This window comes from Saccoglossus kowalevskii, chromosome 15 (assembly GCF_978046115.1).
Source record: "Saccoglossus kowalevskii chromosome 15, keSacKowa6.1, whole genome shotgun sequence".
Classification (NCBI taxonomy): Eukaryota; Metazoa; Hemichordata; class Enteropneusta; family Harrimaniidae; genus Saccoglossus; species Saccoglossus kowalevskii.
This window is the reverse complement of record NC_140655.1, coordinates 33,329,321-33,348,160: the sequence shown is the minus strand read 5'-3', so window position 1 is coordinate 33,348,160 and position 18,840 is coordinate 33,329,321. Positions and strand designations below refer to the sequence as shown.

General features: G+C 33.9%; 1 protein-coding gene across 1 annotated transcript in view; it reads right to left on the bottom strand.

Annotated features, from left to right (window-relative positions):
* Positions 1-18,840, bottom strand: part of LOC102804305 (ubiquitin carboxyl-terminal hydrolase 48-like) — a 63,930-nt gene that overhangs the window by 30,471 nt on the left and 14,619 nt on the right. The window contains exons 2-9 of the mRNA XM_085490742.1: positions 17,811-17,931; positions 13,832-13,891; positions 13,585-13,651; positions 12,862-13,080; positions 8,450-8,588; positions 8,237-8,294; positions 2,312-2,439; positions 136-381 (exon numbers count right to left, since the gene is read on the bottom strand). Of these exons, the coding sequence (XP_085346868.1) occupies positions 136-381; positions 2,312-2,439; positions 8,237-8,294; positions 8,450-8,588; positions 12,862-13,080; positions 13,585-13,651; positions 13,832-13,891; positions 17,811-17,931 (1,038 nt within the window). The remainder of the gene's footprint in view (positions 1-135; positions 382-2,311; positions 2,440-8,236; positions 8,295-8,449; positions 8,589-12,861; positions 13,081-13,584; positions 13,652-13,831; positions 13,892-17,810; positions 17,932-18,840) is intronic.

Below are 18,840 nucleotides of genomic sequence, written 5' to 3'. Positions count from 1 at the left end.
ACAACTAATGCATGCATAGATAGCTAGATACAACTAAACTAGAATAAAATTTACGATTGACTCAACTATCATGCAAGTTTTAATTACATGCAATAACAAAATATTTGTTATCAAAATTTGAGACACTGAACTTACCTATCAAAAATAAACCTTAAAAGCTGAAGATTTAAGACGGGTGGCAGTGTATGAAGTTGTATTCGTCTAGAAGCATTCTGTTTTGTAAAATGACATCTCTCACATAGATACTGATTGGATCCCTCTAATTTCTCAACTTGTAAAAATTCTTGCAAACATTCACTGAGTTCTTTATGTCCTTGTATATTTAAGTCTAACTCATAGAACCTGGATGGCCGCTGAGATATCCCACCACATGTATTGCACCTGTTAGATATTACAATAGTATTCAAATATTATTCACTGAGTTTTTATGTCCTTGGATATTCAAGTCTAACTCGTAGAACCTGGATGGCCGCTGAGATATCCCACCACATGTATTGCACCTGTCAAATATTACAATAGTATTCAAATATTATTCACTGAGTTTTTATGTCCTTTCAGATTCAGGTCTGGATGTCTGCTGAGAACTGTCCCATGTATTGATATGCAGTGCTGTAATTACAACACTCAGGTTGGATTCCCACTTTGTATTACATGCAGAACACCTGCCACCATGACAACACTTCTAAGCCTTGCCTGTATAGTAAATACAGATATGTAAGGAGAGTTTTGTTTTAAAACTGGAAATTAACAACAAATGTTTGTCAAGTTTGGCCAACAAAACAAAAATAAAATGATGTGCATCAATGTTTCAAAATGCTCAATGTATGCCAGGTTGAATGGTTAACATCAATACACAACTGAGATCAAGTTCCAGTAAAAGGCAGAAATTCTTGATTACTATAAACTTTGAACACAAAAAAAATGGCCACCATTTTGCCATCTTGAATCATATTGTTAAACAAATGCATGTGCATATGCCTAAGATGTATTATATATAAATTTGAATATGATTGACCTAGGCAAGGACACACAGACACATACATGAAGGTCTAACACATGCATGAACAGGAACTAACAATAAAATTGCCATGGTTGGGCCAGTTCAGTGAGCCCATCATCACATGGCATAGGAAAGAAGCAGTGAAGTTCAAACACCTTTAACAGCGTCCGGATTACTTTCGGAAATTCCGTCGCGTTTCGGAAAGTTTTAACTTTCAAAACTTTTGAATATTTATTTGTGCTTTTAGGTTAGTGAGGAGGTTATAATAATTTTTCATTTCACTTTAACTCTGTTTTTACACCCTTCAGACCCCTTTAAAAAGTCACTTCTGGCCATTATAATGGCCACTATTATCTTAATGGCCAGAATATTGACCAGAATTTTTTAAGTGGCCAAAATATTTACCAGTGTTTTTAAAATGGTGGTTTTAATTACCCATGTTTTTTATACTGGTCAGAATAATTACAATTGCTTTTTAAATGATGGAGTTTATGACATTTTTTTGATGGGCAGTATAATGGTTATTTTATTTTTCATTACATACATAACATGACCAGTATTTTTGTTCATGTCACTAATATAATGGCCCAGAAAAAAACCTTCTACCTCGTGTGAGTTTGTATTGCTCAATATTCTTCTGGGATCACTCTTTCAATTATGATGACCAAGTTTATACATAGAGGTCCTTGGGGGTATATATGGTTGAGTGGAGTTCAATGAACAGCCAGGAAATAATTTGTTTTCAGTGTTGTAAACAGTCAGTGCAATATTAAGATGAAGTCTGATTTACTTTACCTTGTAACATATGCATATTAAGATGAAGTCTGATTTACTATACCTTGTAACATATGCATATTAAGATGAAGTCTGATTTACTATACCTTGTAACATATGCATATTAAGATGAAGTCTGATTTACTATACCTTGTAACATATGCATATTAAGATGAAGTCTGATTTACTATACCTTGTAACATATGCATATTAAGATGAAGTCTGATTTACTATACCTTGTAACATATGCATATTAAGATGAAGTCTGATTTACTATACCTTGTAACATATGCATATTAAGATGAAGTCTGATTTACTATACCTTGTAACATATGCATATTAAGATGAAGTCTGATTTACTATACCTTGTAACATATGCATATTAAGATGAAGTCTGATTTACTATACCTTGTAACATATGCATATTAAGATGAAGTCTGATTTACTATACCTTGTAACATATGCATATTAAGATGAAGTCTGATTTACTATACCTTGTAACATATGCATATTAAGATGAAGTCTGATTTACTATACCTTGTAACATATGCATATTCACCACAGAATTGTTGTTGTATGACATTTCTAACACTTTCAATCTGCTGCTGTTGTTGTAACATATCTTCTAATAATGACATCAGCAATTTACTAAACTCCTGGGCATCCTGAAATAAATTGTGCACACACCTCAATAAATGATATTTCTGTTAACCAATCCAAAGCAATCTTTATTAACAGTAGAGAAATGGTTACAAATAAAAACAAATGACCTGACGGTCAAAATAGCTTCGCTGTCCTACACATACCCACAAAAAAGTAGTCTGGTTTTGCTAGTTTTTTTTGTGATGTCATGGCCAGTATTTATTTATTTCTATAAAATGCATTTATTTTGTCTATTGTGACATATTGATGCTCATGCGTAAAAAATTCACATATATATTGGATTATAACTACTATGGAACCAAGCACATATTTAAACTACGGTTTTAAGTGCTTCATAAAATCATTCATTTTGATAGTAAGAATGTAATAAGTATTTTACTTTTTTTTTTCTATACAATGATGTATGTGTATGGAATACAATTGTGTGATTGTGTTAGGTTTAGATTTAAGCATAATTCTCATTTGATGGGAGGGAATGTTTTACACAGCCAAAAGAGCCTTCAAAATAATTGTGAATTTATTCAGATCATTGTTAATCCAAGCTGTTTGTTTCAATGTAAACAATAGATTTCAATGTAATGGTTTTGCTTGTTGAGAAGATGTCAACATAACTTAATCAAACAAATTGTTGACAAAAATAATTGGCAGTGTACAAGAAGAAATCAAAAATTTTACCAAAAATTACAAAAATATTTGCCAAGAATAAAGAATAAATGATATGTACCCAAAATGAACTAACCCGATAGAGATCAACCCAAGGTACTTAAATATAACATATCAAAGTAATCGGGCTGGTAGTTCTCAAGAAGAAGTTGAAAATAGCATTTTTTACTCAAAACTACAAAAATACTTGCCAAAAATAGAGAATAAATGATATAGTTGTGAAATGAACAAATCTGACAGAGCTCCCCATACCTACATTAAATATACCAAAGCAATTATGCTGGTAATTTTCGGGAAGAAGTCGAAAACATTTTTTTATACTAAAAATGACAAAAAGTATTCGCTGAAAATACAAATCTGACAAATGGACCCAGGAATGAACTGAATATTTATATGTGTGTACATGGTTTTATTTCTGATTGTTTTAAGTACAGTACTTATTCCGCCCAACCTCTCGCTTTTATCGCTTTTTTTCTCGACCGATTCAAAATACAACGCGTATTGCTTGGAAAGGAGGACAAAGACACCTTAAAATCACTTGACACATTGTAATGTTTGCTACGCAAGTCAAACTGTGACCTGAAATAAATAAAACGTGTTGAGACACAGTCTTTCACTCACGCAATATAATTATGCTATATGATTATCCCAAAGCACTTATATTTAATACATTGACGAAAAACATCACATAAAAATATAAATCAGGCTTGTAATTACTAGTAACTCAACTCGAACGCAATGTTGATCACTATAAAAGTGGATAAATTTGAACCGTCATCAAATTCAAAATGATCTCATTGAATGTCAATCAAAAATAAACTCGATGTTTAGAAAGACAAAAACAACAACATATTAGAGTGCAAAAAAAATTAGCAGCAAAGAACGAGAAATGCATGTGGGAAAGCGATGAGTGAACTTGAGGAAAATTAATAATGTGCGAAATTTGAATCCTTTATTTTATAACGAGACATTGGGCGCAAAAATAAAAACCATAATTGTAATTCAACAAGTTTATGTAACGTGTTAGTCCGCTTGCCAGCCGCCTAGTTAAAAAGTGCGATCTCCATTGATGTTGGCTTCGATAACTTCGGACAAGTAAGATGGGTGCTGGCTGACATTACATTTGCAAGTATTGTACAGTACGGTCATTCTATAACAATCAATTGTTCGTTTTTTTCACAGTTTTAATATTCCAGCAGATATTCTTCAATTGTTATAGGTGCCACGAATTTACATAACTACAACTTGACCCGTGTTAAACCCAAACCATGCGTGCATGACAACCGTCACCCTACACACGGTTACTCAACGAATACCGTACTCTACAGTAGACATTTTTCGCTCTCCATCAAAAATAGATGGTTTTATTTCATATCAGTTGTGTCTGTGTCAGTGCCGTATTTGATTTCACATGTTTGGTTTGATCTTGTTTATGGGGACATTATTACTACGCGTATGTATTATTACCAATTTTATATGGCAGTGTGATCCACCGTATTTTTTCAACAGTCGTTCTATAAATTTCTGATTGTATTTATTCTTCTTTTAACATCATAAAAACAAAAATGATACACTTGTACATGAAACAGTAGGTAATGAACTGTAAATACGGGCGGTTGCGCTGTCAGGCGAGCGAGCGGATACTTGCGGAAATTGTCTGGTCGAATTAAACAAAGCGAGCAAAAACAAGCAGCCTGTCGGCTGAGATAGCTCCGCTGTTAGCAATGCACATTTCAATTAAAGAACTGAAGATATCATTAGAAAATGAACAATATGTATAGTATCAAAGCAAAGGACCTTGCTGTTGTCAACAAGAATTCAAAAATATCACTTTTCACCAAAAATGACAAAAATAATCATCAAAATTAAGTAATTGAAGATATCACCACGAAATTAACACGGTCCACATGTAATACCTATATATGTAATATAAAAGCAATCAGACTTGCGGTTTTTAACAAGAAGTCGAAAATCTCACTTTTTACCAAAAATGACAAAAATATTCACCAAAATTAAAGATATCATTACAAAATTAACAAATCAGAGAGCGGTCCACATGTAGTACCTATGTATGTAATATAAAAGCAATCGAACTTGCGGTTTTCAACAAGAAGTTGAAAATATCACTTTTTACCAAAAATGACAAAAATATTCACGAAAATTAGAGAATTAAAGATATCATTACAAAATGAACAAATCTGAGACAGGTTCACTTGTGGTACCTATGTATGTAATATCAAAGCAATTGGACTTGCGGTTTTTAACAAGAAGTTGAAAATATCACTTTTTACCAAAAAATGACAAAAATATTTACCAAAATTAGAGAATTGAAGATATCATTACAAAATGAACAAATCTGAGAGAGGTCCACATGTAGTACCTATATATGTAATATCAAAGCAATTGAACTTGCGGTTTTTAACAAGAAGTCGAAAATATCACTTTTTACTAAAAATGACAAAAATATACACCAAAATTAGAGAATTAAAGATATCATTACAAAATGAACAAATCTGAGAGAGGTCCACATGTAGTACACCTATATATGTAATATCAAAGCAATTGGACTTGCGGTTTTTAACAAGAAGTCGAAAATATCACTTTTTACTAAAAATGACAAAAATATTCACAAAAATTAGAGAATTAAAGATATCATTACAAAATGAACAAATCTGAGAGAGGTCTACCCAAGGTACATATACACCAAGTATCAAAGCTTTCAGGCTTGTAGTTTTCAAGAAGTAAAACAAACAAGCAGCCTATCGGCTGAGATAGCTCCGCTGTTAGCAAGGCACATTTCAATTAAAGAACTGAAGACATCATTAGAAAATGAACAATATGAATAGTATCAAAGCAATCGGACTGACAGTTTTTAACAAGAAGTCGAAAATATCACTTTTTACCAAAAATTACAAAAATATTCACCAAAATAAATTAATTAGAGAATTGAAGATATCATCACAAAACGAACAAATCTGAGAGAGGTCCACATGTAGTACCTATATATGTAATATCAAAGCAATCGGACTTACAGTTTTCAACAAGAAGTCGAAAATATCACTTTTACCAAAAATGACAAAAATATTCACCAAAATTAGAGAATTGAAGATATCATCACGAAATGAACAAATCAGAGAGAGGTCCACATGTAGTACCTATATATGTAATATCAAAGCAATCGGACTTACAGTTTTCAACAAGAAGTCGAAAATATCACTTTTACCAAAAATGACAAAAATATTCACCAAAATTAGAGAATTGAAGATATCATCACAAAATGAACAAATCAGAGAGAGGTCCACATGTAGTACCTATATACATGTATGTAATATCAAAGCAATCGGACTTGCGGTTTTTAACAAGAAGTCGAAAATATCAGTTTTTACCAAAAATGACAAAAATATTCACCAAAATTAGAGAATTGAAGATATCATCACGAAATAAACAAATCTGAGAGAGGTCCACATGTAGTACCTATATATGTAGTATCAAAGCAATTGGACTTGCGGTTTTTAACAAGAAGTCGAAAATAGCACTTTTCACCAAAAAATGACAAAAATATTCACCAAAATTAGAGAATTAAAGATATCATTACAAAATGAACAAATCTGAGAGAGGTCCACATGTAGTACCTATATATGTAATATCAAAGCATTTGCACTTGCGGTTTTTAACAAGAAGTCGAAAATATCAGTTTTTACCGAAAATGACAAAAATATTCACCAAAATTAGAGAATTAAAGATATCATTACAAAATGAACAAATCTGAGAGAGGTCCACATGTAGTACCTATATATGTAATATCAAAGCATTTGCACTTGCGGTTTTTTAACAAGAAGTCGAAAATATCAGTTTTTACCAAAAATGACAAAAATATTCACCAAAATTAGAGAATTGAAGATATCATTACAAAATGAACAAATCTGAGAGAGGTCCACATGTAGTACCTATATATGTAGTATCAAAGCAATTGGACTTGCGGTTTTTAACAAGAAGTCGAAAATATCAGTTTTTACCAAAAATGACAAAAATATTCACCAAAATTAGAGAATTAAAGATATCATTACAAAATGAACAAATCTGAGAGAGGTCCACATGTAGTACCTATATATGTAATATCAAAGCATTTGCACTTGCGGTTTTTAACAAGAAGTCGAAAATATCAGTTTTTACCGAAAATGACAAAAATATTCACCAAAATTAGAGAATTAAAGATATCATTACAAAATGAACAAATCTGAGAGAGGTCCACATGTAGTACCTATATATGTAATATCAAAGCATTTGCACTTGCGGTTTTTAACAAGAAGTCGAAAATATCAGTTTTTACCAAAAATGACAAAAATATTCACCAAAATTAGAGAATTGAAGATATCATCACGAAATGAACAAATCTAAGAGAGGTCCACATGTAGTACCTATATATGTAGTATCAAAGCAATTGGACTTGCGGTTTTTAACAGGAAGTCGAAAATATCAGTTTTTACCAAAAATGACAAAAATATTCACCAAAATTAAAGAATTAAAGATATCATTACAAAATTAACAAATCTGAGAGAGGTCCACATGTAGTACCTATAGATGTAATATCAAAGCAATTGCACTTGCGGTTTTTAACAAGAAGTCGAAAATATCAGTTTTTACCAAAAATGACAAAAATATTCACCAAAATTAGAGAATTAAAGATATCAGCATGAAATGAACAAACCTAAGAGAGGTCTACCCAAGGTACATATACACCAAGTATCAAAGCATTTAGGCTTGTAGTTTTCAAGAAGAAGTCGAAAAAGTAAAACATTGACACGGACGACGGACAATCACTCATATGCTAAGCTCCACTCGACAAAGTCGACAGCGGAGCTAAAAAAGCGGTCGAAATCCGGAAGCGGACGGGAGGTTGGGCAAAATGAGTACTGTATACAGTATAAGTCGACAGCGGAGCTAAAAAGTAAAACATTGACACGGACAACGCCGGACAATCACTCATATGATAAGCTCCGCTCGACAAAGTCGACAGCGGAGCTAAAAAAGCGGTCGAAATCCGGAAGCGGACGGGAGGTTGGGCAAAATGAGTACTGTATACAGTATAGAGGCTGTGGCGCCTTCGAATGGCAGAAGTGATATAAATATATGTACCTGTTGTAAAGCAGCATCCAGTCCCAGACAATCAATGAAAGCTGATGGATCAATGTACCTACAAATACAGGGAAAGTATGAACCAACTATCAAATACAATTCCAAATTACACTCAACATGTCTATTGCTATGACAAATGGAGATTAAATGATCCATAGTAAGGTAGGGAATTATTGTCTATGATGTCTCATCAGACTGACCCCATCTCCTTACCTTCTTTTACTGTGTTCTAATAAAGCAAAAATCAGCTGTAGATGGCCACACACTGTTGTCGGTGGTTCATCAGCTGTTGTTAGCTGTGGCAATTCTTTCTTTGGAGATGGTCGGGGTTTCATGTTTGATGTACTGCTGTCTATTGTACAAGAAGAGTTTTATGATATAGTTAATCTTACAAAGTTTCTTAATGACGAGGTCTACATACATTGACATTTATTTTCGAAACTTTATTTCTAATATATACAGATATAAATATATTTTTATAATTATATTGAAGATTGGAACTCGACATAATTTTGTACTACCGGTATAATGTTTGAAGTACCGGGATAACTTAAAATTATATTTGGTTTTCGAATAAAACCAAGTTGTGCATTTACAGACTTTATCACTTAAAATGCTGAAGTTTCACTTTGAAGAATATAAAAATGGAAATCCACTTTTGAGTAATAAATTTAGGAAATTATAATATGACTAGTGTGAATCTAGCCACCTGATTGGCTGAAGCCAGGGTTTATATCTGGCAATATACGACTTGGGCCCTGTTTGATGAATAATTAATACAACAAAACTTGGAATAAACTGGATTGAAATATGATAAATATTGTTGTCTGCAAGTCACATAGTAATTATGTCAGACGACGAGCCTCAGATCAATTTTGATCTCAATTTCACAAATGGGACCAGCTGGATGAAATTGACGCTACTGATGAAGAACTTCTTCAAGCTACAATTAAATGAGAGCAACAGCCAGATCAACAGATGCCGGTGTCTGCCGAAAGGCAAAGATTCCCAGAATTTTCTGAAGAAATGGTCGACAACTTGGCAGCAAAGAAAAATGAGTGAATACTAATGTCTCCACAAAATGGGGTGTGAAATCACTCAAATGTGAGTGAGATAAAAGTCAAAATAAAAAAAAAATTACATATCGTAACTATAGTTTGTACCGCCGAACGCCGACATTTTCATTGTTTGTAAACAATGCGTTGAACGTTTGACCCCATGATGACCCAATTTCCGTACTGAAAGAAAAATCAACCCAGCATTCGAAATGGTGGAAGTGCAAAGGCTGGCAAAAATATTGAAGCATTTTTATGCCGAGGTCAGGGCTAGAGACGAGAAAGAATACAGCATGAGAAGCTACGCTGGAATTCAAGCAGCAATCCATCGCCACATAACCAATGTTCCTGCATTCAATCGCCCCATTAACATTATCACAGATCGGGAATTCCAAACTGCCAATAATGTATTTTTAGGGAAAGTAAAAAGTTTGAAGCAGGAGGTGAAAGATAAAATCCAACACAAAACGGTTATCAGTGCGGGAGACATGAGTAAGATGACACTGTCCGACCGTGACCCGGTGTCCCTTTTACACTTGGTGTGGTTTTATGTAGAGTTTTTCTTTTGCCGAAGGGGAAGGGAGGGTCTTTGGGATTTACACAAAGAGAGTTTTGTTTTAATGAAAGATGACAGGGGACGGGATCACTTTGGCCTATTTGGAAGCAACCAAAAACCACCCCGGGGATTTGAAGGATGACTTTGAATCAGAGAAACGGATGTATAAAACAGACTTCCCACTTTGTCCTGTTACGGCCATTCTAAATTATACAAGCAGCCTATCGGCTGAGATAGCTCCGCTGTTAGCAATGCACATATCAATTAAAGAACTGAAGACATCATTAGAAAATGAACAATATGAATAGTATCAAAGCAATCGGACTTACAGTTTTTAACAAGAAGTCGAAAATATCACTTTTTACCAAAAATTACAAAAATATTCACCAAAATAAATTAATTAGAGAATTGAAGATATCATCACAAAACGAACAAATCTGAGAGAGGTCCACATGTAGTACCTATATATGTAATATCAAAGCAATCGGACTTACAGTTTTCAACAAGAAGTCGAAAATATCACTTTTTACCAAAAATGACAAAAATATTCACCAAAATTAGAGAATTGAAGATATCATCACAAAATGAACAAATCTGAGAGAGGTCCACATGTAGTACCTATATATGTAATATCAAAGCAATCGGACTTGCGGTTTTTAACAAGAAGTCAAAAATATCACTTTTTACCAAAAATGACAAAAATATTCACCAAAATTAGAGAATTGAAGATATCATCACGAAATAAACAAATCTGAGAGAGGTCCACATGTAGTACCTATATATGTAGTATCAAAGCAATTGGACTTGCGGTTTTTAACAAGAAGTCGAAAATATCACTTTTCACCAAAAAATGACAAAAATATTCACCAAAATTAGAGAATTAAAGATATCATTACAAAATGAACAAATCTGAGAGAGGTCCACATGTAGTACCTATATATGTAATATCAAAGCAATTGCACTTGCGGTTTTTAACAAGAAGTCGAAAATATCAGTTTTTACCAAAAATGACAAAAATATTCACCAAAATTAGAGAATTAAAGATATCAACATGAAATGAACAAACCTAAGAGAGGTCTACCCAAAGTACATACTACATATACACCAAGTATCAAAGCATTTAGGCTTGTAGTTTTCAAGAAGAAGTCGAAAAAGTAAAACATTGACACGGACGACGACGACGGACGACGACGACGGACAATCACTCATATGATAAGCTCCGCTCGACAAAGTCGACAGCGGAGCTAACAAGTAAGCTTCACCCAAGCAATAATGCTTTTTTTCCAGCAGCATATTAGTAACTTTACAGGAAGGGAAACAACTTGGTATACAAACGCTCCTTTGGGTCACAATACTTTGGGGGAAATGATGAAAAAAATATCAGCGGCCGCAGAGTTGAGCATGCTGTGCACTAACCACTGTGTGAGAGCAACCACTATAAAATCATTGAACGACGCTGGAATACCAACACGGATAATCATGAATTTAAGTGGCCATCGGAATGAAGGGAGTATCAGGAATTACTGTCGCGACAGTTCTAGTGAACAAAAACGTCAGTGTAGTGACATTTTAATGTAAAAAGTCGGTGTTCCTACCGTCGATGAGCGTGGTAACAATTACCTTCCGATGGCCCCCAGTTCCAGCGTTGTTCGGCCGTCAACATCGGGCATGGCTCAAGTACAGAGTAAGAGAAATATCTCCACAAGTGAAACGGTATGCTCAAGCTCAGTCGCCACAGAAAACCTGTCAAAAACTGCAATTTCGGAGGCTCTGTATATGTGTATACTAACAATTATATTTCTCCAAAACCAAACTAAAATCCCCGAAAACGACAACTTGAAAAATTTCAAACCGCCATGTTAAAATTTACCACTCAAATTAATGTATTAATCCACGATGTTTATAATGTTGATTCATGTGTATATATTGCCTGTTTTATATTTGTATAAACCTTTTCTATTTATTGACGATGTATTTTAAGTAATAAACTTGAAGATTTGCAATTTTATAATAATCTGTTTTATCGTTTTCTCTTGGAATTACATGCCTGTGCGAACGTGTCTTGGAGAGATTTCTATTGAAAGAGTGTATGACGAGGCCCCAGAACGTGGTTATTCATCCCTCCCCACACTTTGTTTCAGAAAGATGCCGTATGGCCATTAAATATTCAACGTTGTCGTATTATAATGAGGTTATAAACAGTACGCTCGGGTATTCACCGCGCTCGGTGATATTTCCCGCCAAATATGGTAATTTCCCCTGAGAGGTCTTATATGCGCTACCAAATACCCCGGCGTGCTGTTTATAACCTCTAAATAAAAGTGTCTCAGAATGTTTGTCTTCTTTTTTTACAGAAATAACCTTTAAAAGTATCTATTTCAGAATTTTTGAATAAATAGAATATGATTTTTGTCACTAAAATCATGATTTCTTTCATTCTAGAAATCCAATATATTACATACTATACTAGCTAATATTTAAAGAACAAGTCATTGTCAATGACATAGTTCTCCTCCAGTTTTTAGTTACTGTGTCAATTAAAAACAAGCCATGCATGACACAGTCCCTGTTAGTTATCAAATTTATAATATATAGTTTTGTTTATAGTAATATAGTTGGAACATAAACAGCTTGATTTTCCTGACTTTACATGGTTAGGTCCTGGGTTTGTGATCGGAAAAATATGATATAATTAAATGTTGCAGGAGTATTCAACATGTTGAAGAACAAGTCATTGAGAACAGAACTTTCTTGAACAAATTTAAGTATGAAAATAAAACAGCATTTTGAATTAAATTACAATACAGACTTGCATGAAAACCATTGTCTGTAATATTCAAACCAAGTTTGAATAAAAGCCACAATACCAGAGAAGCTGAAGCGATGCTGTAGTGAAATTAAGACCAAAGCCTATGTGACAGCTATACTGTAATCGTTTCATTTTAACTGGTATTGGTATGTTACTTCCATTTTTGTCAACTACTGTAATAACAAAATTATAATATACAACTGACCTGTTACATCTCCTGAACCAATCTCTATCGTCTCAATTTCATCTTTTTTAATCTGAGAGTTCACTTTGCAAGATACATCTGTATAATTACTTGAAGATTTGACTTTCTTGGTTTCTGTTGGTTTTACAACAGAGTTGTTATTTTGGCTAGAAGTACTGGCTATGTTATCTGTCTCAGTAGTAGTATTAGATAGCAATCCAACTGTGGAACTCTTTTTAGCTGGAATGTTAAAGTGAAATAGTAAATAAGTAAAAATAGTCTACATACTCAAACCACTTCCTAATCTTAATTTCTTAATACAAAACACAAAAAAATCATACATAAATACATTGTCAACAAAGCAAGACAAAAATAAATTAGGTAAGCATTATGGATTTCAAATATCAATATTTGACACTACTCAACATTGGCTAGTTCTGAATCATTATTCCCAATCATCCCCACATAAAATACATGTTTAATAAAATACATGTGTAATCCATGTCAGTGTATTCCATGAGTGTATTCCACAATAATAATGTGTGCACATTCTGAGGTATGCGCACTGTGCTCTCTGCTGCAGATCTTGGCACTCTATCTGTCATGCATGTCAATTTTGTCATGATCATTTTCATTTTTTTTTCTGATTGATTTGCACTCATAATGATGAGGTCATTTGCTGCTGATACCAGATATTTTTTTGTGGTATTGCAAAAAGCAGTAATATTATTTTCTATAATTTACCTGTCTTTGTTTTATCTGGAATCCACTGGTATAAAGCTCTACGCAATGTACTGTTATGAAACCATACCTATAAGAACAAAAAGACAAATCAGTAAAAACACACATTCCAATAACACATAACTTGATCATGTGTGTTTCATACTCACAATCTACACTGCTACACAAGATTCACATCATATATCCATAATACCAAGAAATACACAAATAAAAAAAGGTCAAGACTATTTTATTCTATATGAACACTTACCTGAAGTAAGGTGTTCACATAACATGTGGCACCTAAGTTTTTCAGTCCCACAAAAGAACCCTGAAATAAAGTAAACAGGTTGATAAAGAACAAACTATATAAACAATGTACATTCAATATTTACAGTTCTTTATTGTTTTTTGATTATTATTTTTTAATGTTTTGTGCCAGGCGACAGTTTTGAACAATGAATATCAATGTTGTCTTTCCTGACTTTTTTCATGTACAAATTGCAGGTGATAGTGCTGAAATATGTATTTTTGCCTCAGAAGCCATATTCATGTTGCGGACTACATGACAGGGCTATGAGGCCATCTCTCTATCAAACGCTATCCTGGCGTCAACCAGGCCCGGCCGAATACCTGCAAACCTTAACCGAGGTTCCCCGAAAGTCGCATTCATTTGCGAATGAATCTCGGCCAGTGCAAATGGCCTTCCCATTGAGTCTGTGGCACACTCACTCAGGGTAGGGGGTGACCCTTTTTGGTGTTCTGCCTTGGGTCTACCAACCATGAGTCTGATGCAACAACCACTATGATACCAGTGACCGGTTCTCACAAGTCTCCAGTAAAAACTGTTTTTTGAAGTGGTTCATATTTACATGCAAGCTAGTAACCAAGCAAGCTGTGTCATTCATGCCAATTATATGATATGTGTGAAAAAACAGTCAGCATTATGCTGTAAATTTGCATTTTTGATGACAGTATTTATTTAAAGTACCTATGAAATGCCTCCTGTTTCCTGTCTTATATTACACTTGATATATTAATATAAGTTCTAATCATTCTATAGTTGGAAAAAAAAAACAAAAAAAAAACCATAACCCAAATAAAACTGCTGCAGAATAAGACAGTGATTTTTTTTTTTAAATGCTGCAGACAATCTATTGTTCTCCCTGACCAAATGTGTGTGGATGTTGATTTTATTTCTTTTCATATGTAATTTTATCTATGTAAAAATTATGCTGAAATCTACCAGCTAGGTGCACTTGTAATAACTGTGTTGCTATGTCTTCAGCGATAGAGTGCGTTTGTTTGCTTATCACAAGTTACATTCAAGATAGAGAAGTCTCAGCATGTAGAGCATCCAGAATTTGTATCTGTGTATCTGGAAGTGTGGGTGTTACAAACTACCTGCTATCATTATATGCAACAATATAAGGATGAGATTAAGATATATGAGTAAGCAAACACAAGAGGATACTATAAACCAATTTATTTTTCACTGCCAGAAATTACAGTACAAGCTTACTGTCCATCTATGTTGTCAGATTCGTGAAAATTTTTAAAATTACAGTGGTTTACAATATATATATATATATATATATATATATATATATATATATATACCTGAATATTTGGTGTTCAAAAAACAAATTTGTCAAGGCATTTATGAATTGTTTGACTTAAAATTGTTGTCTGTGAGAACAGACAATGTAACTCAGTGTCATGCCAATATTGATAATAACATGATCAAAATCTTGTGTCATTGACATTGTATTTTTGAATAACCATAAGAAAAAAAAAGTTCCCATTCTTGGATATCTCATTACTATGTATTCTTCATGAGAAAATACAGGTATATTGCATCCAGGCAAGTGGTGAGATGGTGTTGTGACTATTTTTAAAAAGATATAAGAGATATCACCAGCCTACTCTGTTCAAATTATAATAAGAATACATTTTTTTCCATCAGAAATTGACAGAAGATTAAATTTGTCACAACTCTGTTCATAGAGATGTATTATGAAAGAAACTCGGCTTATATGAAAACAAATTTATTTTCTAAATACTATCAACACAAAACAGACATTTCATTCATTTTTATACATATTTATCAATCTCAAAGACAAGCGAATCCAACCAGCAAGCGATGTGTGCAATGACATCATTTGAAAGTGTTTCAATATTATTCCATCTGCAATTCAAAACCACTCATTTTAGTTTGAATTGTGCAAATGTATAAATATTTATAAATCTTGTATATTAAGAGTTTAAACCAAACTAAATTTTCCATAAACATTCAACTGTGAACAGTAATCTTGATCAACAGATGGTTACCTGACTCAAAGTAACCATGTATGATTGGTTTATGTTCAATTTGTCTAAAGTCTTACTAATCAAACACCATGATGAACCATAAGATACACATGAGTCTTGTGTGTCTCCCCTTTTTCAATTTATTAATATTTACATTATGGAGTAGACAGGATGCATCATGCTGACAATTCACCAGTCACTATTATTATTATTATTATACCAGTATGAAAATGAGAAAGCATGAGGTGTCATATGGTAGGTATGCTTATAATCAAAACAATTACCGTACTTATCTGGGTAAGAGCCCATGCCTGGGCAAACGCCCACCCCCCACTTTTGACACAATAAAGGAGTTGAGGTCATATCCGAGCACATGCCCAGGGAGTCTTTTTCTACAAAAAAAAAAACTATTTTCTATTCGTTGACTGTGGTTGTATTAACAGTTGACTTTCTTGAAGACTGTTGTGATACTTATAAAAAACGTTAATTGCGTAAAACAAGGGGTGAACGCAAAATAGCTGTGACAGCTTTCTGCCTTCAGGGCAGCGCGTTCTGAATCATAACAGTCAGCAAGTCTATAAAAATATATATTAAAGCAGAATCGGTAGTTCTCTTTTTAAAATATGTCGTGGCCCTAAAAATGGCCGGCCGGCAAATCGTAAAAGGAGAGCCGCAAGTGTCGTACTCGATCGGCTTTAGCGCCGTCGACAATGAAACCAATGTTGCAATATTGTAGCAACCCGTACCTGGAGAGTGGTTGAAATCATGTTATTTTGGCTTTATACAAATATTTTGTAGCACCTTGTGAATCCATGACTGGGGTCAGCAATTTTGCAATGTCACGCCGAAGACTGCCAATTTTTTTACCATCTTTCATCACCGTCATGAAAACATTCTTCTGTCGTTGGATAAAAAAAAACTTCCTATTTCAAGTCCACCACGATACCCATATAGTGAGACATTCCAACCGCCGGAACTTGCTGAATGATAACTTTCACCGTGATTAATAAGCGTTGAGTCTGATAAAAAAGCAATGTCACGATTTGACCTTTATGAAGAAATACTAGTAGTGATGTCATTCTTAGCCAATCAGTAAAGCATATGCATAAAGGTCAAAGATGATTGCCAGACTGTAAACAAAAGCATTGTGTGCCATCGCAGCAGAGCGACTCCAATTTTCTTGTCTCTTTATTATGATTAGACATGAATGAAAAGTGCCAAGCTGACAGACTGCGAAATCCGTGGATTAAAAGTGCTAAGTCCAAATTGTGTGGGACGATATCGACGAATTTCAGGAATAAGTTGTAGGGATTTTGTTCGACGGCTACAGTGACGCCGACTTGGACATTTGAGGGTTTTAAGTTTGACGAAGATGACAATGAACGTACAAATAAAAATCTGAGAAGTTTTTTTCAAACAGCAATGAATTTTTATAATTTTTACTGTGTAAATTTGTAAATTATTATTGATCTTGTATGACGGTTGATGCGTAATTTGTCGAGACCGGAAATCATTTTACGCAGTTTAACCCCTGACATTTTAATTCATTTTGAGTTCATGCGTGTTTGTCGGCGAGAAAATCCTAATTCAAATGATTCCTCACTGTCGATTTTTATTATTTCTGGTTTTTTGTCACATTATAAGCAATACATTATTTTTGTTCTACTTCTAGTGTTGCATATTGTTCATTTATTTCTGTTGCATGTTTTCATTTGTCGTTCTATTCCCTGCCGCAGTTCGATCGAACTGCGTGTTGCCGATTTTCGTGAATTTTCGTTTTTTTTGCCGGGGATCTCCTGGCAAACGCCCACCCATTCTCTTTTTGGCAATTTTCCATGTTCAAGACCCTGGGCTTATACCCGGATAAATACGGTATATGTTGTAAAATGTCATAAATTTAGAGGGGAGATTTATAAGTACATCTATAAAGGACGACTTACTTCTTGTCTTCTTTCATTGTTGGGGTCTTCTATTTCATGCCAGCTATCATCATCTATCTCTCCTAACCACAGGTTTTCACCAAGCCCATTCAAACAATTTGGATTTCCTTTACAATTACGTCTGAAAATATATACAGTTAAAACAACCTATTGGTTAGTGTAGGTCTAAAGCTGGAGAAAACACTTTTGAAAATGATTACATCCACACATACAACATTTGTTTTATTTATTTTATTGAACCATTTACATTGTAACATACATTGAAATTGATACTGGGTACAAGGTACAAAAACACAGACAAGAAAAACAAAGGGATGTTAAAACTGGAAAACAAAACACAAAGAAAATCAAAGAAAGCTTAGAAAGAACTCCCATGTGCTGAGAGTATTGGAGACACATTAAATATAATTCGAAATTACTTAGCTGAAAACTACCGTTAAAGTCCTAATATAAACCGCATACGTAATAGTAACCGCACCCCCAATTCCCGGCTTCGGGGTTAAAGAGTTCTTAACAAAAATTGAAAACTTGAAAAGTACCTATTACTAACCGCACCCCCAATTCATCAAGACCGTGACTGTCTTTATTGTTTAAACCAGCTGTTCCAAAACGGCATTGTTCCTAATCCTATTCTTTGTTTGGACAACAGGCCTAAAAATATTCACACCTATTTATTGTTCAGCGGTGATAAGATGTCAGACAGGCAATGAAACTGCTTTTGTTCTGGCGGCGACCTCTGTCAATACTCTTTCTGAATACGTCTGTGTTTCGTAAGTTTTAGACAATGAGCTTTTATCACCGTAAAAGTGTTAAACTGAGCATTGAAGAATAATTTATCTTTCGAAAACATATAATTTCTTGATTTAAAAAAAAAATCATGCCGTTTTCCCATGGAAATCAAAGGCAAAAGATCGCACTACATTATCGGTAAATCTCTTCCGTGTTGCGTTCACCATCAGGTCGCTGAACTGTCATTAACATATTTAAATGAGCTATGTAATTTAGACACGTGGGCACCATCCAGCATTTT